This window comes from Pan paniscus, chromosome 19 (assembly GCF_029289425.2).
Source record: "Pan paniscus chromosome 19, NHGRI_mPanPan1-v2.0_pri, whole genome shotgun sequence".
Lineage (NCBI taxonomy): Eukaryota > Metazoa > Chordata > Mammalia > Primates > Hominidae > Pan > Pan paniscus.
The window spans coordinates 51,991,441-52,014,206 of record NC_073268.2 but is presented as its reverse complement, the minus strand read 5'-3'; the positions used below and the strand labels follow the sequence as shown (position 1 = coordinate 52,014,206).

The following is a 22,766-nucleotide window of genomic DNA, read 5'->3' as shown; positions in this document are numbered from 1 at the left end:
GCCCTCCACTCATATCAAATGGACCCTCTTGGGACTAGAGCCCCAGGAGGCAATGGCTGTTTGGGGTCCACCTTCACTATAGCCCTGGCCATCAGTCATCCCAAGTTAGAGCCCGGCTGCCCATGCAGTGCTGCTGTGGGAGGCACAGGAAGGCGGTGCTCAGTCTGAAGGTGGTTCAGGTCCGTACCTTAACTGGGCCCCCCCATGTACCCTCAACTGGCTCCTTTATGCAGCGAACACCCTGCACCACTGCAGCCCTATATCCAGGGCTGGGGCTCAGTTCCTTCTCCCCTTCTCCCAGACTCTGGCAGACATACCTCAGATGGGGGCAGGAACCAAGAATGGCAGGGCTCCAGCCCCAGCTAGCCTGTCGGATAACTGCTGCATAAGTGACACCAGGAATCAGAGCCAGGCCAGGGCCACTGATGAGCCCTTGGATGCTCACCGTGTGATGCGTGCATTTGAAATATCTGACAGTAAGAGTGAGGCCTGGGAGAGATGCAGGGACTCTGAGGATGGGGGCCAAGCTGGGCTGAGAAACAAGTTAGTGGTGTCCTGCAGCAGCCCCTACAGCAAGTGCCAGCGTGGGAGGGAGGTGGGTAGGCATGGGGTGGGTGGTATGGCACTCACAGCACTGCCTGCAGACCACCACCACCTGACAGCTGGGCCGGTGGTGCCAGCTAATGGCTCCCTAGTTTTCTCGTAAGTCAGACGTGGCCAAAGCAAAACACTGAGCACACAGGTTGCCTTGAGGAGCAGTGACTGCTTCAAGAGCTCAGGGCTGAGGAGCTGGCTCCAGATAGCCTGTTGCCAATGTTCAGCAACATCACCCCACTCCTGGTTACTGATCGACCTGGTGTGCTCTTGAGAGTACCCCCACCAGGCCCCATGGGTCAATACTACTGTTATTGTTGCTATTGTTATTACCAGGCCCCGCCCTCCTAAAGCATTTGCATATTTTCATCCTTAATCACAGAACCAGAATCAGTATCTTCCAGAAGAGAAAACTGAGGCCCAGGAGAAAGCAAGAGGCTGTGCTGTGCTCCCAGGGCCTTCCTGGGCTCGCTGTGGCTTTCAAGCTCCAGGTCTCTCAGCTAGACAATGAGAACGTCGGCCCACGCGCGGCACAGTAAAAGCCCAAAATGCTATGATGGACGGGGTGGGCCGCTGGCTGCAGAGCTCTCCATGCCACAGAGCGTCTCTGGCTGGGAGAAAGGAGCAGGCTGAGGCCTGCAGCAGAGCGCGGGGTTGGGGACCGCTCCTGTTGGGCCCCAGCCCGGCGCCCTGAGACCCCTGCTCCATCCCTGTCTCTCCCCACCCGCCTGCTCCTAGCCTCTGTTCTAGCTCTGCCCGCGGCGGCCACAGCCTCCCCGAGCCGCCGGCCGGGCCCTCTGCTGCCCTCTGGCGGCCCGAGCGCGCGGTGCCGAGCTCCGCGCCTGAGGCCCTGAAACCCCGCGTCCGCCCGGCGGTCGCCTCCCGGGAACAAGAGCCCGGCTGGGGACCGGAGCGGAAGGGGGCTGGGGCTGGGGCTGTGCTCTGAGGACTGCAATATACGGTCCGCGCAAGCACCCAGCAAACGCTGCTGCGCTTACTGGGTTACTTACTAGATTCCTATTCTCTGGGGAAACTGAGAACCAAAGAAAATAAGTGTACGCGCGCGGGAGGTGCAGGAATGGGGGTCCTTGCCCGAAGTCGCAGAGGGACAGGGGCACCGCCGGGACCAGAACCCCGACGCCCCTGCGGCCGCCGAGCCCGCGGCAGTGGAAAAGCGGAGTCCGAGCGCCTCCAGCCTCAGCCCGACCCTGGACTGCTCCCCCCAGCCCCCGCGCCCAGAGAGCAGGAGCCCGGCAGCGGGTGACGATGTCGCCGGGACTGGGAGCCGGTGCGGGGGAGGCGGGCCCCGCGGGGCGTGACGCACCGAGCTGGGAGGGCCCGGGCGGGGCAGCCGAGCAGGCTGCATATAAGGGCGGCGGCCGGGCGCCAAAGCCAGAGCAAGCGGCCTGTGCCCAGATCCTGGGAGAACCCCAGCCGAGCCCAGCCTAGCCCGAGCCCAGCCCGAGCGGAGCCGGAGCCCCAAGCCCGAGCCGCGCCCAGCCCGAGCAGAGCCCTCCAGCCGCTCACCCCGCGTGCCACCCCAGCGCCCCTCAGCCGCTCTCTGCCCTTCTCTCGGCCCCGCGCCCGCCCTCGCGGCCCCTCTGCCCAATGAAACTGGCCGCGATGATCAAGAAGATGTGCCCGAGCGACTCGGAGCTGAGTATCCCGGCCAAGAACTGCTATCGCATGGTCATCCTCGGCTCGTCCAAGGTGGGCAAGACGGCCATCGTGTCGCGCTTCCTCACCGGCCGCTTCGAGGACGCCTACACGCCTACCATCGAGGACTTCCACCGCAAGTTCTACTCCATCCGCGGCGAGGTCTACCAGCTCGACATCCTCGACACGTCCGGCAACCACCCGTTCCCCGCCATGCGGCGCCTCTCCATCCTCACAGGTGAGCCGGGGGCCGGGCAGGTGCGGGAGGGAAGGGCGGGGAACCCTCGGCCAGGGCGCCCCGCGAGCGCCGGTCCGGCTGCCGCGCGCCGAGTAGTGCGCTTTGCGCTTAGAGAGGCTAGCGCGCCCCGCGCGGCCTCAAAGTCAGCCCGACTTGTCCCCTGGGCGGCCACCCTCACCTTCTCCTTTTCTGCTCTCTGTGCCCCCTCTAGGAGACGTTTTCATCCTGGTGTTCAGTCTGGACAACCGCGACTCCTTCGAGGAGGTGCAGCGGCTCAGGCAGCAGATCCTCGACACCAAGTCTTGCCTCAAGAACAAAACCAAGGAGAACGTGGACGTGCCCCTGGTCATCTGCGGCAACAAGGGTGACCGCGACTTCTACCGCGAGGTGGACCAGCGCGAGATCGAGCAGCTGGTGGGCGACGACCCCCAGCGCTGCGCCTACTTCGAGATCTCGGCCAAGAAGAACAGCAGCCTGGACCAGATGTTCCGCGCGCTCTTCGCCATGGCCAAGCTGCCCAGCGAGATGAGCCCAGACCTGCACCGCAAGGTCTCGGTGCAGTACTGCGACGTGCTGCACAAGAAGGCGCTGCGGAACAAGAAGCTGCTGCGGGCCGGCAGCGGCGGCGGCGGCGGCGACCCGGGCGACGCCTTTGGCATCGTGGCACCCTTCGCGCGCCGGCCCAGCGTACACAGCGACCTCATGTACATCCGCGAGAAGGCCAGCGCCGGCAGCCAGGCCAAGGACAAGGAGCGCTGCGTCATCAGCTAGGAGCCCCGCCGCGCTGCCGACACAACCTAAGGAGGACCTTTTTGTTTAAAAGTCAAATCCAACGGCCCGGTGCGCCCCGGGCCGTGAGCGCGCGGACTGGCGTCTCCCCTCCCGGCGATCCGCCCCCAGCACTGGGGAGGCGCCACTGAACCGAGAAGGGACGGTCATCTGCTCCGGAAGGAAAGAGAACGGGCCAAGACTGGGACTATTCCCCACCCCCGGTCCCCCATTGAGGCCCGCTACCCCCATAACTTTGGGAGCGAGGGCCCAGCCGAGGGTGGATTTATCTTCTCAAAGACCTAAGAGTGAGCGCGGGGTGGGGGAGGGATGTGAAGTTATCCAGCCTCTGCTAGGCTTCAAGAAACCGTCCTGCCCGCTTGAGGGTCAGGACCCACGGGGCATTATCTTGTCTGTGATTCCGGGTTGCTGTGACAGCCGGTAGAGCCTCTGCCCTCCCGAAACTAAGCGGGGGGGCGTGGGTCAAATCATAGCCAAGTGACTTGTTTACATGTGAGTGAAACTGCACAAAGGAACACAAAACTTGCACTTTAACGGTAGTTCCGGTGTCAACATGGACACGAACAAAACCTTACCCAGGTGTTTATACTGTGTGTGTGTGAGGTCTTTAAAGTTATTGCTTTATTTGGTTTTTTAATATACAATAAAATAATTTAAAATGGAAAACCGGTTTGTTTTTTTTTTTTTTTTGCTTTTAGAGATGGCTGGAGTGGGGAAGGGTGGGGAGAAGGAAAGGGCTGGGCTTTGACTTAGGTGGAACTAGAACTTAACCTTCCCCAGAACTGGAAAATAACTCTGGCCTTCTGAAGGCAGCTTCAGCTGCCAGAAAAGCCCCAGATGCCTGGGGCATCTATGCAGGGGATGGTTCCCTAGAAAACCGGGAAGAATATAAAGGATTTCAGGGTCCCCCCCGGAGATGAACTCTTTCTAGCCATCCACCCGCTTAATTTTCTTTGGGTTAGATGACAAAAGGCCTCATTTTCTGAGAGAATGTTCTGAATTCTTCAGCGTAAAAACCACTGGAACTGTGCCTAACCATTTTGTCACCAGACTCAGTGTGGGCCCAGGCAAACTTTCGGACTGTTGGAGGCATCAGTCAGGCCCTGGGGAAAGAGCCTGAGACCCCATCTGGAAACAGGACCATCCTGGCGCCCCCCCACCACCCGCTCACTCCAGGGTGCCACCCTGTCTGGAAACAGCTAACTCCTCAGCCTCTGCTCCCCTCTAGCTCCAGGAAGTGCTCCTGGCCAGGTGTAGAGCCCCATCCCCCCTCAGCCTTGCTGTCTCCGTCTCATGGCTAAGGCACCCCGGAACACCAATCTCTCTGCCACTAGTACTGCAAACCTGTTGGTGGGTGACACCTGCCAAGCCTCTAATTCTTCACCCCAGGAAGAGAGAACACCCTCGGCATGGGCTCGCTGTGGGGATTAAGTGTGATGTTTGAAAAGTACTTAGCATAAATGCCGGCCACCCAGTAATCCAAGTAATTGGTGGCTTTCAGAGGACGCTCAGCCCTGTGAGAGACACTCAAAATTGTCCTAGAAGGATTTCAACCCTGCTCTGGTGAGGGCGGCTCCCCACAGGACTGAACCTCCTCGAGTCACCAAAAGGCACCCCCCACCTCCCCCCTCCAAAAATAAACGGCAACTAAGGACAGCCCAAGGACAGCCCAGGGGCCCCTGACAGGCAGGGGCAGGGATGACCCGCCAGGCAAACTGCCCTTGAGGCCAGCCGGGAGAGGAGTTCCTGTTCCACACTGGTTCAGCGGGTGTGTGTGCTGGGGCTGTGTGTGCTGGGGCGGGTGTGTGTGCTGGGGTGGAGGGAGTGAGGAGCAGAGGTGTGGTTGTGTCTGAAGAGACTGAGAGAAACATTTTCCTCTCAACTGAGAGCCATCCCACTATGAATTTCTCAGTACAAAACGCATGATGTCCTGAGACAGCAGAGCATAAGTCCTTTTAATTATGTGTTTGAAAAATGTCACAAGTCAAAAAAGGAACACAAGGCAGGCTCCGGCTCCCTCCACCCCCGTGAGGAGCCCTTGTCCATTTCAGCCTTGCACTCAGAAAGACCCCCGGGGGCTTGTAGTTCCACGTGCTTCATGTTTCGTGGTATCTGTCAGAGCCTTGAAACAGGCCCACCCACTACTGTGAAATTTCAAGGAAATAACTGATTCAGTTAAGTAACAGTCCCAAGGTAGACCTGGTCTCACAGGTGACCGCCCGCTTAAATCCAGAGCCTTCTTTTCCGTCCAAAGCCACTGAAATTTGATCTCCTCCTTCACACATTCCCAGGTCCCCAGTATGCCACCCACCTTCTGACAGGTGGCTACAGGTCTACACTAATGGAAGCTCTGCTAAAAACATCTCCACCCAACCCTCCTGCCAACGAGGTCAGCTGGCAGGCATCTGCTAAGCCCCTAAACTGGTCAGCGCAGGTTATGCGCCCATTCCGAGACCCAAACAATACTCCAGGACTTCGCACCTCCTCCTCGAGAGGCAACGGAGAGAACTGCTCTTACTTCAATCTGACAGTCAAGGGAGAGCACACAAATAAAACGTCCCATCTGGAAGAAATCAGGGAAGCTGGGGAAATGAGGGCTGTTCATCAACTTTTAAGAGCTCAAACTTGGCTGTGTAACTTTCAGACCTAGCTCATGGTTGGGGACCACCTGAACTGGCCCCCAGGGTTGCCTCTCTCTCAACACAAGGTGCATACTGAACCCTTCTGCAGTGTAGTACACGTTGCTGCCGCAAGTGCGAAGGCCACGAGGGAAAGACCTTTTAACCAGAGCAATGGGAATCTGAAATGCCAGAAGGGGGAAGGTCGGTTCGCCTGAAGACCTCTTCTAGCCTGCGTGGAAAGGACGGCCCCTTGTCAACCCTGGGGAAGCACTGCAGATGTGAAGCGGTTTGGCCACTCTTGGGCACTGACTGAGGGTGACGAACGAGGAAGGGAGCAAGAGCTGAAGGCGAGGAGAGCGCTAGGAGGCAGGGAACCTGGAGCCAGGGGCTGCCTGGCAGGGCTCTAGGCTGAAGCCCCCAAAGCGTAGTTCCCTTCACTGGCTCAAACATAAAAGGAACCAAACTGTTTGGGGAAAAAGGCCACCCTCTGGCCTTTCAAAACATTCTCTCACAATTCTATGCCATATGAGTGCAGGCTTAATTCGTCCAGTGAATTCTATGCAAATGTTTCAAGAAGCTGCTGTTAACAGGAACAATGTGTACCTGGTACACACTGATCCTATGGGGGTGGGAGGAGAGAGAGGGAAGGAAGCAAAGAGGAGCCGCCTCCCTTCCTACTGTGCTCTTCAGATCTGTCAGTGGGGCCGGGCGCAGCAGATGGCCCCCTCCCCAGAGGCAGGGGAGAGTCCTCCACCCCCTCTGCAGCCTCCAGGAGCATTCTGACTTCCACCAGCAGGCACTCCAGTTATTATGCATCTAGACATATGGATCTACACGAGGAAGCCCCGGCGCAGCCAAGCTCTGCGCTGGCTCCCGCACAGGCGAAGCGCGCGCAGCAGCACAGGGGCCCCGCCCCTGCAGCTTGACGTGCTGAGCTGGGGTCCACAGGAACCACGCCCCAAGGAGCGTTTGGGGATGGTAGTGGGGAGACAGGCCACTGGCTTCCCCCTCTTTCTAAGGAAGTCAGCCTCACTCTACTCCTTGGGGATTTCGAACATGCAGAGGCTCTTGTACTTTTGCAGAAGCTCATTCTTGGTCCTGACTTGCTCCCGGAGGCTCTGCAGCTGCTGCTGCTGCTGTTCGGGGCTCAGGTGGATGCCGGGCATGGTGCTGATGAGCTTGCGCATCTCCTGGAACTTGCTTTTGAGGGCATTCAGGTCCTGGTGGACCTCCGGGCTATCCTTGTCCATGCTGTGGGGGAAGAAGAACAGCTGTTAGCATTCACAGCTTGATACACGTCTTGGCGTTCCTGCCCTGCACCCCCTAGAGCTGGCTGTCATTCCTGCCATAGCTTTTAGAACACTTCGTTTTATGTGTCTATCCCCTGACTAGGCTGTCCACCCCCAGAGGGCAGGGACGGGTTCTTTTTTAGGCAACTGGCACACAGCTCCCAGGCCTAGCACACTTGCAGATCACACACAGACACTCTTGATCTTCTGTCAAGTCAACTGTCACTCTGAGGTCAAAGACCATGTCTGCCTGGTCACAGGTGTCTCCCTACCCCCGGCCCAGTGTGTAGGTCACTACAGGCACTCAAGAAATGTCCGTGGAAAGAATGAATGCTTGGCAAATAAGCTCATGAACATGTTGGTTCAATGAACAAACCAATACCAATATCAGGTGACAAATGCCAAACAAAACTTGTTGAAATACGACATTTTGTCTAACTGGAGCCATTTCTAGGCCAATCAGGAGGCTTTATCAGTTAGCAAGAGCTAATTTTAGCTGAGGTTTTGATGCTGGCTTGAACCTGTTAACATAAAGACTAATTTCCACAGAGCTGTTCATAAATGTTAGATTAGTTAAAATGGAACGGATTTAAATGTCTCAGCAGACACAGGCTCTCTTCTACCATGGTCATGGACAGTCCTTGTCTTTGAGTCAAGTTCACTTTCAAGGCAGACCGTTCGCTCCATCTCACAGCTATTAGCTGCACAGAGGTCCTACTCAATGAAAAACGAGGCAAGAACAATCTCACTTAAGATCAAAAAAACAGCCTGGCAGTTGCTCCTGTACATTTTTTGTTTGTTTGAGACAGGGTCTGACTCTGTCGCCCAGACTGGACGGCAGTGGTGCGATCTCGGCTCACTGCAACCTCCACCTCCCGGGTCCCGGTTCAAGCAATTCTCCTGCCTCAGCCTCCTGAGTAGCTGGGATTACAGGCGCATGCCAACATGCCCGGATAATTTTTGTATTTTTAGTAGAGACAGGGTTTCACCATGTTGGCCAGGCTGGTCTTGAACTCCTGACCTCAGGTGATCTACCTGCCTCGGCCTCCCAAAGTGCTGGGATTACAGGCATGAGCCACCACACCCAGCTTCCTATACATTTTTTAAAAGTTAGTAAGTGGATGAGCTTTTGAAAACAAGTGGTTGAGACCAAAACTAAAAGGCAATTCAGTAAGCTGTTCTGAAAGTAAGCCACTGAGGCATAAGAGGGAAAAACTGTCAATGATCGTTAATTTTTTCAAATAAATGTTCATCCGTAGTGGGAAATTTCAACCCAGATGGTGCTAATTCATGTTTACTATTCATCATTTCTCTGCTTACGCAGGCAGAATATCCATCTTTCCTGGCGATCCATCAGTTACGTCTCACACCTTGCAAATCAGATGGCCACCATGGCCAGCTCAGTATTTACCAACAGCTCTAAACTCAGAGGGAGGGTATGGAGAATCAATCACTTCTTCCAGGAAATGAGAGGCTAGCAAATGATGCCCTCAACTGAGAGACACCATTAACAGTATACCTTATCACAGATTCTAGAGAGGATGAACTGGTATTCACGAGAACTAAAAATCCTTTGGAAGGAAGCAAATAGGGAACGTCTTTTATTTTAATTCTTTGAAGTCTCAGCTCTGATCCACAAATGTGGACAGAAACCATCTGCACTTCTGAAATCCTTCTACTCGGATGGCATGCGTGTTAACATACTGTTACAAATTTAAGTCCCAAGGAAGTTTTAAAATTAAAATATAGTTTTTAAAAAAACCGACTCACATCACATGAGTCTCAAAGGACATGGTAAAACAAACAAAAAAGTACTTAAAATAGAAATGTGGATGACAGATAATCCCATTCTTGAAGCAAACATAACCTGGCCCAAAAGAAAATTTAGTTCTGAAAGTTGAAAGTGGGTCATGTTTAAGATACTCATCTCTGAAAACCCCCAAATAGCAAGGGTTGCCTGTTCTTTGGTGAACTTTCAGGAAAGGAGACAGTCTTCAGATAATAAAAAAGGAGCTGTAAGACAAGCCGCCTGGAGGGCAGCTGAGCCAAAAGGGGCCATGCAGCCCACAGGGAGGCCCCTCTGCAAGCCCAACTGCCCTACTTGGTGGAGGTAAATAGCACGAACTCCTGGAGTGAAGAGAACATGCTATTCAGAAGTGGGCACCTGCTAAGCCAGGATGACTGTGAAATATTCAAGCCAAAATTAAAGGGACAGGACCAAATACCGAGTGAATAAAAGCAGAAAGCTCTAAGTGGGCCTGCCTTTGTGTTCAAGGTTAGTCATCGGCCAACTATAGAAGGAATGAAAAAAGCCACTAGGTCAAGGAGGATGAACATCGTACAAACAAGGCAAGGTCAGAGCACTTTGGTCCCAACTACTGTGGTACTGTGGTTTCTTTTTTTCTTTTTTTTTTTTTGAGACAGAGTTTTACTCTTGTTGCCCAGGCTGGAGTGCAATGGTGCGATCTTGGCTCACTGCAACCTCCGCCTCCCGGGTTCAAGTGATTCTCCTGCCTCGGCCTCCTGAGTAGCTGGGATTACAGGCATGCGCTACCACGCCCGGCTAATTTTGTATTTTTAGTAGAGATGGTGTTTCTCCATGTTGGCCAGGCTGGTCTCGAACTCCCGACCTCAGGTGATCCGCCCACCTCAACCTCCCGAAGTGCTGGGATTACAGGCGTAAGCCACTGCACCCAGCCCCCTACTATGGTTTTTTTAAAGAGTGGACAAAAATACTACCGCCAGGGGTGATCCTCTGAGCATCCTTCCCACGTCTGACAGACAGTTGTATCCGTGTCACCAGACTCAAAGGCAAACATCACAGGGTTTTAGGCAGGTGTCTGAGAATCATGCCCTGATTTTCTTTGTTCTTCTTTTTAGCATGGATGCTTTAGTACAGATGCAAACTGGCCAATAACTCTGCTAGAACCACTGACACAGACTTCCTCCCAAATCTGACAGTCATTTCTTTTGACCTTTTGGTGGCATCTGACTCAGTTTCCCATTTCTTCTTCCTCACAACTTCCATGCACTGTGCCTCACACTCCACTCTGTCCCAGCTGCCTTGCCCTCAGACCAGCCCTTACCAGTCCACTCCTCTGCCCACAGGCTCTCTTCGCACCGTACTAACTCCAGTGGCTTTCATTTTTCTAAGATCACTTTTTAAAAAAATGACAGTAATAGGTACTTGAGGGAAAAAATTCAAAAATTAGACAACCAAGGCTTAGAAAAGGGAAATCTCATTAACCCCTTGTTCCAGAGATAACCTCTGCTAACATGTGGTGTCCACTGTTTCAGATGGCTTTGAAATGTACAACAGCATACAAAACACACAAACTTTTCTTATTTGTTCTGACAGAAATGTGACCATCCATAGTTCTCATTCTTGCTTTTTCTACTTAACAAGGCACCTCAGATGTCCTTCCATGTTAACACATATACAATTAGACAGCGAAATTACCCTGGCTATTCATGGGTGGTTGTACTGTACTAGAATGACAGTGAACATCTTGTACTTATACCCTTATGTACTTGTGTGTCCGGAATTGGTGGGTTCTTGGTCTCACTGACTTCAAGAATGAAGCCGCGGACCCTCGCAGTGAGTGTTACAGCTCTTAAGGTGGCGCGTCTGACGTCTGTCCCTTCTGATGTTCAGATGTGTTCGGAGTTTCTTCCTTCTGGTGGGTTCGTGGTCTCGCTGGCTCAGGAGGGAAGCTGCAGATCTTCGCGGTGAGTGTTACAGCTCATAAAAGCAGCGTGGACCCAAAGAGTGAGCAGTGGCAAGATTTATTGCAAAGAGTGAAAGAACAAAGCTTCCACAGCGTGGAAGGGGACCCAAGCAGGTTGCCACTGCTGGCTCCGGCAGCCTGCTTTTATTCTCTTATCTGGCCCCACCCACATCCTGCTGATTGGTAGAGCCGAGTGGCCTGTTTTGTCAGGGCGCTGATTGGTGCATTTGCAATCCCTGAGCTAGATACAAAAGTTCTCCATGTCCCCATCAGATTAGTTAGATACAGAGTTTGGACACACAGGTTCTCCAAGGCCCCACCAGCGCGGCTAGATACAGAGTGTCGATTGGTGCATTCACAAACCTTGAGCTAAACACAGGGTGCTGATTGGTGTGTTTACAAAACTTGAGCTAGATACAGAGTGCCGATTGGTGTATTTACAATCCCTGAGCTAGACATAAAGGTTCTCCACGTCCCCACCAGAGCAGCTAGATACAGAGTGTAGATTGGTGTACTCACAAACCTTGAGCTAAACACAGGGTGCTGACTGGTGTATTTACAATCCCTGAGCTAGACATAAAGACTCTCCACGTCCCCACCAGACTCAGGAGCCCCGCTGGCTTCACCTAGTGGATCCCGCACCGGGGCTGCAGGTGGAGCTGCCTGCCAGTCCTGCGCGTACGCTCGCTTTCCTCAGCCCTTGGGTGGTTGATGGGACTGGGCGCCCTGGAGCAGGGGGTGGTGCTCGTCAGGGAGGCTGGGGCCGCACAGGAGCCCATGGAGTGGGTGGGAGGCTCAGGCATGGCAGGCTGCAGGTCCCGAGCCCTGCCGCGCGGGAAGGCAGCTAAGGCCCGGCGAGAAATCGAGCATAGCGCCGGTGGGCTGGCACTGCTGGGGGACCCAGTACACTCTCCGCAGCTGCTGGCCCGGGTGCTAAGTCCCTCATTGCCCGGGGCCAGCAGAGCTGGCCGGCTGCTCCGAGTGCGGGGCTCGCCAAGCCCACGCCCAGCCGGAACTCCAGGTGGCCTGCAAGCGCCGCACGCAGTCCTGGTTCCCGCTCGCGCCTCTCCCTCCACACCTCCCTGCAAGCTGAGAGAGTGGGCTCCAGCCTTGGCCAGCCCAGAAAGGGGCTCCCACAGTGCAGTGGTGGGCTGAAGGGCTCCTCAAGTGCTGCCAAAGTGGGAGCCCAGGCAGAGGAGGTGCCGAGAGCAAGTGAGGGCTCTGAGGACTGCCAGCACGCTGTCATCTCTCACTTGTGCAAGTATTTTGGTAAGATCATTTTCTAAAAGTAGGGATTCTGGGTCAAAGGTTATATATATTTAAATTTTTGACAGATATTACCAAAATGCCCTCCAAAAAAAAACTGTACTGATGTAGATTATCTGTAGCCACGGAGGACACACTTCTCCCTCCCGCCCTGGATGATACTGGCTACTACTTACCTATCAACTGTGTTTCTCTGCTCCAGTTCTGCCAAGACCTATGAGGCCTTCCGGAGAGGGAGGCCTTGAACTCACACCCTTGCTTTCATCTGCTAACAGCATTACATGTAAAAAATATTCTTTTTAGCAAAGAGTGACAAAAGGTGCTGCTGCTAAACAGAGTATGAAAATCACTGCACTACAAAATGCCCAGAACGTGTTCATCCACTCCCGAACCCTCGACACGGGGACCATCTCCCCAGTCAGCCTTCCTTCCTGTACTTGAGTTTCCTCCCTCCACAGTTACCAAGTCGTTCCTGCCTGGAGTCTGGCAGATGGCAAATATCCAGCATAGACTTGCTGTCAGCAGGGGACGGGGGGAGGGTGCAGTCCCACCTACACACTCTACTGGCCGCGCTAGGACCCCCAGGCTTGCACCTGTGTGCCCCCTTCTCCCAGCCACCATCCTGCCAGCTCCATCTCCTCTAGACCAGCCACCTCCCATTGCCACTGCCTTCCTGTGGACCCAGGTCCTCCCCTCTTCTGAAACACTTCTGCCCCACCTACCTTTAGAAACCCAAGTCTGAGCAGGTCACTATGCTGCTTAAAAATCCCAGATGGCGGCTGGTGGCTCACGCCTGTAATCCCAGCACTTTGGGAGGCTGAAGTGAGCAGATCACTTGAGGCCAGCCCCGTCTCTACTAAAAATACAAAAAAAAAAAAATTTTTTTTGTATTTTTACAAAGGCGTGGTGGCGTGTGCCTGTAGACAGAGACGAAACCCTGTCTCTACTAAAAATACAATTTTTTTTTTGTTTTGTTTTTTACAAAGGCATGGTGGCGTGTGCCTGTAGTCCCAGCTACTTGGGAGGCTGAGGCACGGAAATCAAGTGATTCAAGTGAACCTGGGAGCCAGAGGTTGCAGTGAGCCAAGACACGCCACTGTACTCCAGCCTGGGCGACAGAGTGAGACTCCATTTCAAAAATAAAAAATAAAATAAAATAATTCCAGATGGCCTCCTACCCACAGACAACACCTTTCAGGCAAATTCAAACTGTGAAGGAGACCCCCCCCAGTGCCACCACAAGTGCTTCCAGCCTTCCTAGGCAAAGCTTCCCACCCTTCCCAGGACCCACGTAAATGCTTGCCTGGCATTTCTCACGCCCACTAAGGAAGTGCTGACTCGTGAAGGCCTGCCTTCGTGGGGCTTGCCTTCTGCTGGGGCCCACCTTCTGGTTATAAGTCATACTGAGTGGATGGAAATGACATGGCAGAGGAGTGAAGAGGCTTTTAGGCAGACTGGAAACACCTCATCTGAGCAGTCTATGAACACCCCCTATCTGTGGCTGCTCATCCTGCTCCCTGGGGTGTGGCTGAGGGAGAAGAAAGTGAACGGCAGAGGCCTGCAGTAACTGCGTGCAGACTATCCCCGGGACGCCAGTGTGGGCACTTAGCGGGGGCTGCTTCCTGCACAACCCGGGAACGGGTCTCAGCTGGCATGGAAGGCCAGGGCAGATTAAAATAGATACTTGAGTGGGAAGAAGACAGTCAATAACACCCTGTTCCCACAAAAGAGGTCTGGCTGGGGCTCTGAGGTCTTGCTGACCTGCTGAAGCGGCCAGGCCAAGCTGGAGGGGCCAGACAGCGTGCTCATCACTTGAGCCCCATCTGTGGTGGCAAGGACGGCTCCCCTCTACCTACCTAGCAGCCTTAGACCTTGTAAAGAATTAAAACATTGAACTTAAAAAATGTTTTTAAAGTACCCAAAGTCGACAGATTACTCTTACAAAGTGAGCCAAAACCATCACGCAAGGCAGCAACAACTGTAATTCAGAAGGCCTAGGCTGAGCTACTTCATTCCAAACTCAGATTCAATTTGTTAAGTTTGAAGGAAAAAATAATAATTTTCCCCAATCTAACAGACCCCATTTCATTACTCCTTTATGATGCATTTTTAAAATGTAGCATCTATATATATCAAGAAAGTCTCAAAGTTGGGATTTATAATATTTCTTATAGGCATGAAAATGGGATTTCTTTTCTCTTTCCTCATTCTTTTTTTTTTTTTTTTTTTGAGATGGAGTCTCGCTCTGTCGCCAGGCTGGAGTGCAATGGTGCGATCGTGGCTCACTGCAACCTCCGCCTCCCGGGTTCAAGGGATTCTCCTGCCTCAGCCTCCCTAGTAGCTGGGATTACAGGCGCGCACCACCACATCCAGCTAATTTTTGTATTTTTAGTAGAGACGGGGTTTCACCGTGTTGGCCAGGATGGTCTCAATCTCCTGACCTCGTGATCCACCCGCCTCGGCCTCCCAAAGTGCTGGGATTACAGGTGTGAGCCACCGTGCCCAGCCTCCCTTTCCTCGTTCTTTAAAAATAACATAAATGTGTAGTTTAATTTTTCATTCAACTGCGGGAAAGACACTAGAAGAGATGAAAGTGCTATGGGTTCCAACTCCAAGCAGGGCTGTCCCAGCCAGAGCACTCCCAGAACCAGGTGGGTCCCTGGGGGTACAGGAGAGGCTCTGGTTCACAGGGCTCTGTGCAGCATTTCTGTGGGCACTTCTAGTGGAGGGGCTGGAGGGTCTGCCAGCCTGGAGGACTCCGCCCACCCAACAGCACCTGCAGCAAGAGGACCCTCTGTGGGCTTTGTGTTGGGTTATTCAGGCAGACAATCTGAAAATGGTCTGCAGAGATCCCTGAGTAAAGGCCTAAGTTTGGGCTCAATTTGAGAAGAACGGAGAACAAAGAAAAATTAGCCAAATAACATTCACAAGATAAAATAAGCATAAAGGCAAAGAGACTAATTAAATGCTGATTATAATACTCAAAAGCGAGGCTCAACGACCTGGCCAATGAGTAGTATCAACAGGCTTGGAAGTAAAGAAGCAGATTAAAGACGAAATGTTCCACTAACAAAAGCATCATGATCTAGCATCAGGCAGGCTGCTAGAAAACTCCACGGGAAAGGAAGGGCCAGGGAAATACTGACAAGAAAGAGCAAGGGTGAAAAATTAACCTTAAAAGATAATTAAATGTACCATGAAGATTTAAGAACTAAAATAGTTTGGTGCTGGAGAAGGAGAGAATGTCCATAAGTAGATCAGAAAACATGTGGGAATTCAGTGCATGGTAAAGGTGGCACTGCAAGCAGGGAAAATAACAAATATTCAAAAACAGCAGTGGGAAGATGTGGCTAACCGAGGCCCCCTTATTCTTCCCACCAAAATAAATTCCAGGAGCCTCAAAGAATTACAAGTAAAAAATGGAACCATGAAAGTTCTAGAAAAAAGAGATCAATACCTATAATTTTAGAGTGGGAAAGCCTTTCTAAGTAGGACCAAAACTCAGAAGCCATAAGGGAAAGGCTTAACAAATCTGACTACATGAAATTATATGCATCTGAATGAAAAACAAATAGAAAAACCATGACTATGAACAAAGTCAAAAGAAAAGCAACAACCTGGAGGAAGTATTTACAGTACATCTGACACACATTATTTCCTTTCTGTACATAAAAAAATCTAACAGAGAAATGGGCAGTTTATAGGGAAAAATAAAAGTGACATATAAAATCACCTATGAAGGGATGCTTTACCTAACTTAATGAAAGATCAATATATCATTTCTGACCTATGAGATTTGCCAAAGTTAAAAGTTTAATGGTGATGGCAGGTGATGGGGAAAGACACAAAAACTGTTGGTGGAAGCATAGATCAGGGCATTCTTTCTGAATTTGCTCATAGTGACCCAAACAGTAGATTCACATATCCCATTGCTAGAAATTTACCCCCACAGAGACTACCAAGAGTTCACCAAGATAGCATGGGCAAAGATGCTTGCTGCAGTGCTGATTCCAACAGCAAAATGCAGAAACAATGACGGTGTCCTTGAGCAAGAAACTGTTTACATAAACGACAGCACGTTCATAAAGTGGAATATTACACAGCTTTGCAAGGGAGCTGGGAGGAGTGAAGGGAGAGGCCCTGTTTCCATTTCATATCCATGGGTACTTGTAGAATCCATCTACAACTTTAATTTTTGTTTAATGCTTTCTGGGTGGCAGATTTATAGGCCATTTTAGGTTAACTGAAGCAGTCTAGTCTACAAGGACTGAATTTTGGAAAAGAGTTAGCTAAAAAGACGTAGTGCTCTAAATTTAGCATAACTATCACTATAAAAAATGTTTGTACCCTATGCTCCAGCAATTCTACTGCTGGGATTTATCTGATCATAAACTTACTCCTACACAAAGATGCTAACCCCAGCACTGCGCTGGTAATAGCAAGAATAAGAAAAACACCTAGAAGACCATCAACAGAAAACCAGTGCCATCAGTTATGCTGCATCCACAAGATGCAATTTTCTGCAGCTGCCTTAATGAGGTAGATCTTTATGTGCAGTATGGAAAGGTGGCCAAAAGAGACTAATCAGTGAAAAAAGTCAAGTACAACGTGATCTCAATTTGTATAAATTTTTGAAATGACATTCATATGTAATCCCCAGAAGGAACTTAAGAAACTATTAACAGCAGTTACTACAGGTGAGGGGACTTGGGGGAAGGAACACATTTTCCATTTTACGTTTCTCTGTACTTCTAAACTTGCAGTTGTTACTTTTATTAAATAATTTTCCAAAAACTCTGAATTCTTTATGAGAATAAGAAAGGCTAAATTCACTACTTCAGATTTTACCTCCTTACTCACCCCTGTGCAAGAAGTAAACAAAGAATAAAAGGATCATTGGGGAAGTTATAGGAAAGGAAGGGACCCAGGGCCAGAGAGCGTCACCCGGGTGGACCAGACATGGTCCCAGCCCTCATCTCCACCCGCCAGGACTGTGTCTTGACTGGCTTCCAGCCTGACGGTTTCACTAGCTCCCCATCCCTCAGAAGACACCTGCACTCTGTTTCCTGGCTCTTCCCTCCTCCCCAGCCACCTCTTCCTGCCTTGGATGTATGCTCAACACCACCAAGCTAGAAGCTGACTCCCATGAGTAGATGCTATTTCTTGGCTTCGTGTCCTTACATGTTTTTCCTATACCAACATTCCTCCTGCCTCCCTTTCCTAATTGAAGACTCATTGTTGGCATCACTCTTACCAAGCCTTCTGACTCCCCCAGGCTTCACGAGGTCTCCTCTCCCTTCCTCCTCTGCCCTTATTCCTCCCTCATTTGCCTATAAACTCAAAGACACGCCTATACTGAAGGTTTGCAGGTTGGATCCTAGCCTCTTCTCATGTTTACAGCTGCAGAACCACTCCATTCCTTTGTGGCTACTGTTTCCTCCACGTGGCTTTTTCTGCTCTTCTGTCTTGTCTTTCTCTTTTTTCCTCTCTCTCTGTCTCCTCTCTTTCTTTCTTTCTTTCTTTCTTCTTTGAGACAGAGTCTATGTCACCCAGGCTGAAGTGTAGCAGTGCGATCATGGCTCACCGTAGCCTCAGCTCCCTGGGTTCAAGCTATCCTCCCATCTCAGCCTGCCCAAGTGCTGGGCTTGCAGACAGACATGAGGCACCGCGCCTGACCCGTGTCTTTCTTACCAGGGGGTTTCTTCCTATGCTTAGTGACCTTGGCCATCCACTCATATATTTAAGAATAAAACACTAAAAGGCTTAGTGGAAGCTCTGCAAATGAGTGATGCTTGTTCATTTTCTCAGAATTAATTGACTAGGCTTTTTTTTTTTTTTTTTCCAATGTCTTTTCTCTTAATTGGTCACGCACCATAGAGAGGGCACTTCCACTCTCTTTGGCTGCCAATCTAGAAGCCAGGTGGGGGAAGGCTCGGGTGGTGTCTCTCTTCAGACTGTGAACTTTCTCTTAATCCCTCTTTTCAGTATGGCTCCCCCTACCTACCCCTGCAGTGTGCCTGGTGTCCCACAGTCAAGGTACTCTCTGGCTTATTCCTTCCTAAGAATAAATCTCGGGAGAGTAACCTTTTAACCATCTGCCAAGTTGGAAGAAGGGTAGTCACCCGGCCGCTTGGAGGGGATGGGAGGTGGGACAGGACTGTGGGGACCTGCTTCTTAAACAGACTTCCAAGTAATCTTCCTGTTCTTAGACCCACCTTCACCCCTATTTCCAGGGGGTCCTTGCACTAGAGTTCCTGAGATCTGGGGATAGGCCATGGTTAACAAACCAGGTGCTTAGGAGTTGGTAGATGAATTAGCCCTGGTCATCCACTTTGTGGCAATCATCTCCTGTCCTATTCTTTTTGGCTTTATGCTTTTTATTTTTGACACAGGGTCTCATTCTGTCACCCATGCTAGAATGCAGTGGCATGATCTGGGTTCAAGTGTTCCTCCCACTTCAGCCTCCCAAGTAGCCAGGACTGCAGGCACACACCACCATGCCTGGCTAATTTTTTTTGTATTTTTTGTAGGGACGGGGTTTTGCCATGTTGCCCAGGCTGGTCTTGAACTCCCAGGCTCAAGCGACCGGCTCGTCTCAGCCTCCTAAAGTGTTGGGATTACAGGCATGAACCACCATGTCTGAAGGTTTTATGCTTTTTTTTTTTTTAAACTCCCTTCTCTGTCCTTTTAGATGGAACAGAGACAAGCACATGTGATCAACCCACTATGTTTCACAGGTACACTCCTGAGTACATCTCCCAACAATCCTAAGACATAAGCATTCCCATTTCACAAGAGAAAAACAGGCTCAGAGAAGCTAAGCTACTTGCCAAGGTCACCCAGTCAGCACATTATAGAGCTATTACATAATCTGAACCTCTCTTTTGAGGTCCACTATGGACATATTAGAGATAAGAAGATTATGGCCTAGAAAGGTTAGGCATTTATATCAAGATTAGAAGGCAAGAAAATGTCAGTACACAGATTTGAACACAGGGCTGTCTAACTTCAAAGCCTGTTCTCTCTAGTATAACTTACTACTACATCTTTTAAGGCCAACCCAACCCAGCTGCTCTACCAGGGCTCAAGAATATACTCTTGGGGAGTTCAAGAGCTGTCCTTGTGAATGTGTACATTTTGTGTTTTCATTTTTCCACATTTTTCTTAAAACCAGTAAACTAGGGTTAATCAGAATAAACCCTTTATAATCCAGCACTGCCCTAGCATTACAGGGGCTCCATATGTATTTCTGTCTGTGATCATTATCACAGGCTCACGAAAACTGAATAGGCTGCCTTATCCTATAAGCATTACTTTTTTTTTTGAGGCAGAGTCTTGCTCTTGTTGCCCAGGCTGGAGTGCAATGGCATGATCTCGGCTCACTGCAACCTCCACCTCCCGGGTTCAAGTGATTCTCCTGCCTCAGCCTCCTGAGTAGCTGGGATTACAGGCAGCCGCCACCACACCCGGCTAATTTTTGTGTTTTTAGTAGAGATGGGGTTTTGCCATGTCGACGAGGCTGGTCTCAAACTCTGACCTCGTGATCCGCCCGCCTTGGCCTCCCAAAGTGCTGGGATTACAGGCATGAGACACCACGCCTGGCCCCTATAAACAGTATTTAAACACCAAGTGAAGCCAAATGAAGCTAGGGTCTAATGTGAGAACAAAGCCTTTGTAGTTATTTGAAAAGTGGCAGAAGAGCATCAGGTCATCCCACAGCAAGTGAATCTAGTTTGCTTAAACTCAAAAGTGGGTGGGCCACTAACAGTCAAGACCTTCACGTTGTAACAATTCCATTTCAGTAAAACAGTGAAGAGCACATTCATGTTCACCTGAATGTTACTGGAATCGTAATTTTCTTTTAATTTGTTTTGGTCTTTAATGGTTGAGTAAGAGTTACAAGCCTAGGGGTTTACACCTAGTATCACGTGGATATACAGTGAAGTAACATAATGAAAATAATTTACAGCCTGGGCAACATGGTGAAACTCCATCTCTACAAAAAATACAAAAATTCGCTGGGTGCCGTGGCTCATGCCTGTGGTTCCGGTTACTTGGGAGGATGAGGTGGGAGGATGGCTTGAGGCCAGGAGGTTGAGGCTGCAGTGAGCCGAGATCACGCCACTGTACTCCAGTCTGGGTGACAGAGCGAGACCCTCTCTCAAAAAAAATAATAATTTAGGCAAACATAAGGATCAGTGAGACTTTTGTGTTTTTGTTTTTGGTTTTTCCTCTACAGAGTCACTTTGAAAACTCAGGCTACCCTGAAGGCTGGCCAAAAGGATGACAACAATTATTTCCTTTGGTACTGTTAGAACAAAGTCAGTACAAGTGGGTCTAATCATCTGAGGCAACTTCTGTGTTTCTGCTTAGTCTAATGTTTCCCATCGCCACCGCTCCCGTCTCAATCTTTTTGAATTGTGGGTTATTCCCAATCATGTCTTTTTTTCCTTCTATCTGGTGAAATCTTTGGGGGTGAAAAGTTGGCCCCTTTTACTGCGTCCATCCCGTAGCACTTGGCACAGGGAAGATGACGCTTATCTGTTGAGTTTGCTGAACTAAGGAACTAAAGTGAGTATTACCAACATTACAGGTGAGAAAACTGAGGCTTAAAGAGATTTAATTTGCTCAAGATCGCTGGGATGAACATTTGAGCCGCTGGACAAGAGTCTGCATTTAGTCTCTAAGCTGGCTTCATTCTTAAGGATATCGCACCTCTCCAGGCTCAAATCGTTTGCTTAACTCATGGAATGTCTCTGTGGTCTTGGGAAAGGCCTCTTCCCGCTCTGGGTCTGAGTTTCCCCATCTGTGAAACGGGGGCGTGCCCCAGAGCGCCAAGGCCTCTTGCAGCTCTGAAACGGCTGAGAGGAGAAGCTGGAGGGAGTATGGGGCCTGGTCCTCTCCTAGGTTCTTACCATTTGATGATGTTGTGAACCAAAGGTAAAAAGGAGTAGTTCTCTTCCTCCCTCGCGCGGGCAGGTGACTGAGGCCGTGGCGCCGGCGACTGCTGCGGTTGAGGCGCAGGGACCGGCGGCGGCTGAGGAGGCAGCGGCAGCGGCTTGGTGTCAGGCAGCGGCTGGTCGGACGTTGGCGGCAATACATCCTCTGCCTGTCGCCCGGCTGCCACCCCAGCAGAGGCCATGGCTCCGGGGATAGGTTAGCCAGAGGTCGGGTCGCCAAAAGCGTCGCGCACTCTACACGTCACCACCGCGCGCCCTGCAGGGGCGGGGTGTGGAGGAAGGCTCTGAGCGTGCGCACTGGGCAGTCGGCGGGAAAAGGCGCGGAGGCGGGGGTGGGGAGGCTGTTGCTAGGCAACGGGCCGTGGGTGGGTCTGGGGTGCCTGGATTTGGATTGTGAGTCAAGATTGCTAAATTATTAAATAGTGAGAAACAGGGGTTTATTTCAGAAATAACAATCTTTTTTTTTTTTGAGACGGAATTTCGCTCTTGTTGCCCAGGCTGGAGTGCAGTGGCGCGATCTCGGCTCACCGCAACCTCCGCCTCCCGGGTTCAAGCGATTCTCCTGCCTCAGCCTCCCTAGTAGCTGGGATTACAGGCATGCACCACCACGCCCGGCTAATTTTATATTTTTAGTAGAGACGGGGTTTCTCCATGTTGATCAGGCTGGTCTCGAACTCCCCACCTCAGGTGATCCGCCCGTCTCGGCCTCCCAAAGTGCTGGGATTACAGGCGTGAGCCACTGCACCCGGCCAGAAATAACAATCTTCTTATTCCTATTCACACGATGAAGAGGGCCCCAAAGCCACAAACACAGGAAGCCTTGAGATTAGTAAGGCGCAGCCTGGCCCAGTGCACCCAAGTCTGGAGAGGAGCCACTGGACCTGTGGGAGGCGTAGACAGCACTTACCTGCTGGGTGAGGCACCAAACCCGGCCCAGCCCACAGTGCAAGACATCGAGACCTCGAGTTTAGCCCTAAGGATGCAGAGGCAAAGGGATTGCGGTCCCTTCAATGCTGCATGGTTGCTTAGAAAGAGTCTAATAATTCAACTCAACACACATTTAGTATGCACCTGCTGGATGGCCACCTGTATGTGTGGTTGCAGGCAGCTGTCCTTGCTTTCAATACAAGGTAAAGGGGATTGGTGCCAGGAATAAATATCATATCCTGGAAGAACGACAAGGTCAGGTACTCTCCATACCTTCGGGCCAGTTCCCCAAGCCCCTAGGTCCCAGTTTCCTCACCCCTAAAATCATATTTAGTTCAGAGTCATGGCACAGCCTAAACTGCATTCTAACTTCACATGCGTGGCTGACCCCAAAAGGTCTTGTTGGCATGAGGACTCCCTAGGATCATAGGCCAAAGATGGGTTTATGGTTATGCTTCTCAAAACAAGTTTGATATGAGGGCTGTGTAGTAATTTTCCGGGCAATGGGGACACCCACCCCAAGCTTAGCTAGTGAGTAGAAGACATGAGTGGGGAAAGCTGTCAACTGGTGAGCCCATTCTGCTGTAATCCACCATCATGGGCAGTACAGAGAGGCGAGGAGGTCCACATCCACATAGCATGATGAACAGGAGCCTTAAGAGCAAGGTGGCCAGGGAAAGGATCAATGCTGATATTTT

At 51.1% G+C, this 22,766-nt stretch overlaps 2 protein-coding genes across 3 annotated transcripts; one reads left to right on the top strand and one right to left on the bottom strand.

Moving 5' to 3' along the window:
* The first annotated feature begins 1,501 nt into the window (after window positions 1-1,501).
* On the top strand, window positions 1,502-3,943 carry RASD1 (ras related dexamethasone induced 1). Of its 2 annotated transcripts, none has more exons than XM_034942317.2 (2): window positions 1,502-2,488; window positions 2,774-2,856. In XM_034942317.2, the coding sequence occupies exons 1-2, from the start codon at window positions 2,203-2,205 to the stop codon at window positions 2,854-2,856; spliced, it is 369 nt and encodes a 122-aa protein (XP_034798208.1). In that variant the 5' UTR covers window positions 1,502-2,202. The 2 variants fall into 2 exon arrangements, with proteins under 2 accessions (XP_034798208.1, XP_003808821.5); XM_003808773.6 differs by having other exon boundaries at window positions 1,545-2,488; window positions 2,700-3,943.
* Window positions 3,944-5,205: 1,262 nt separating this feature from the next.
* On the bottom strand, window positions 5,206-21,410 carry MED9 (mediator complex subunit 9). The gene is made up of 2 exons (XM_003808772.5): window positions 21,097-21,410; window positions 5,206-7,149 (listed from the first exon to the last, which is right to left on the bottom strand). Exons 1-2 carry the CDS (start codon window positions 21,321-21,323, stop codon window positions 6,933-6,935), a joined length of 444 nt encoding a protein of 147 aa, XP_003808820.1. The 5' UTR covers window positions 21,324-21,410; the 3' UTR covers window positions 5,206-6,932.
* Window positions 21,411-22,766: the final 1,356 nt, after the last annotated feature.

Coding starts and splice junctions, on each gene's coding strand:
- RASD1 (XM_003808773.6), top strand. CDS start 2,203: ATGAAACTGGCCGCGATGATCAAGAAGATGTGCCCGAGCGACTCGGAG. Junction 2,489..2,699: donor GCGCCTCTCCATCCTCACAG/GTGAGCCGGGGG, acceptor TGCCCCCTCTAG/GAGACGTTTTCATCCTGGTG.
- MED9 (XM_003808772.5), bottom strand. CDS start 21,323: ATGGCCTCTGCTGGGGTGGCAGCCGGGCGACAGGCAGAGGATGTATTG. Junction 7,150..21,096: donor GTTCACAACATCATCAAATG/GTAAGAACCTAG, acceptor CTTCCCCCACAG/CATGGACAAGGATAGCCCGG.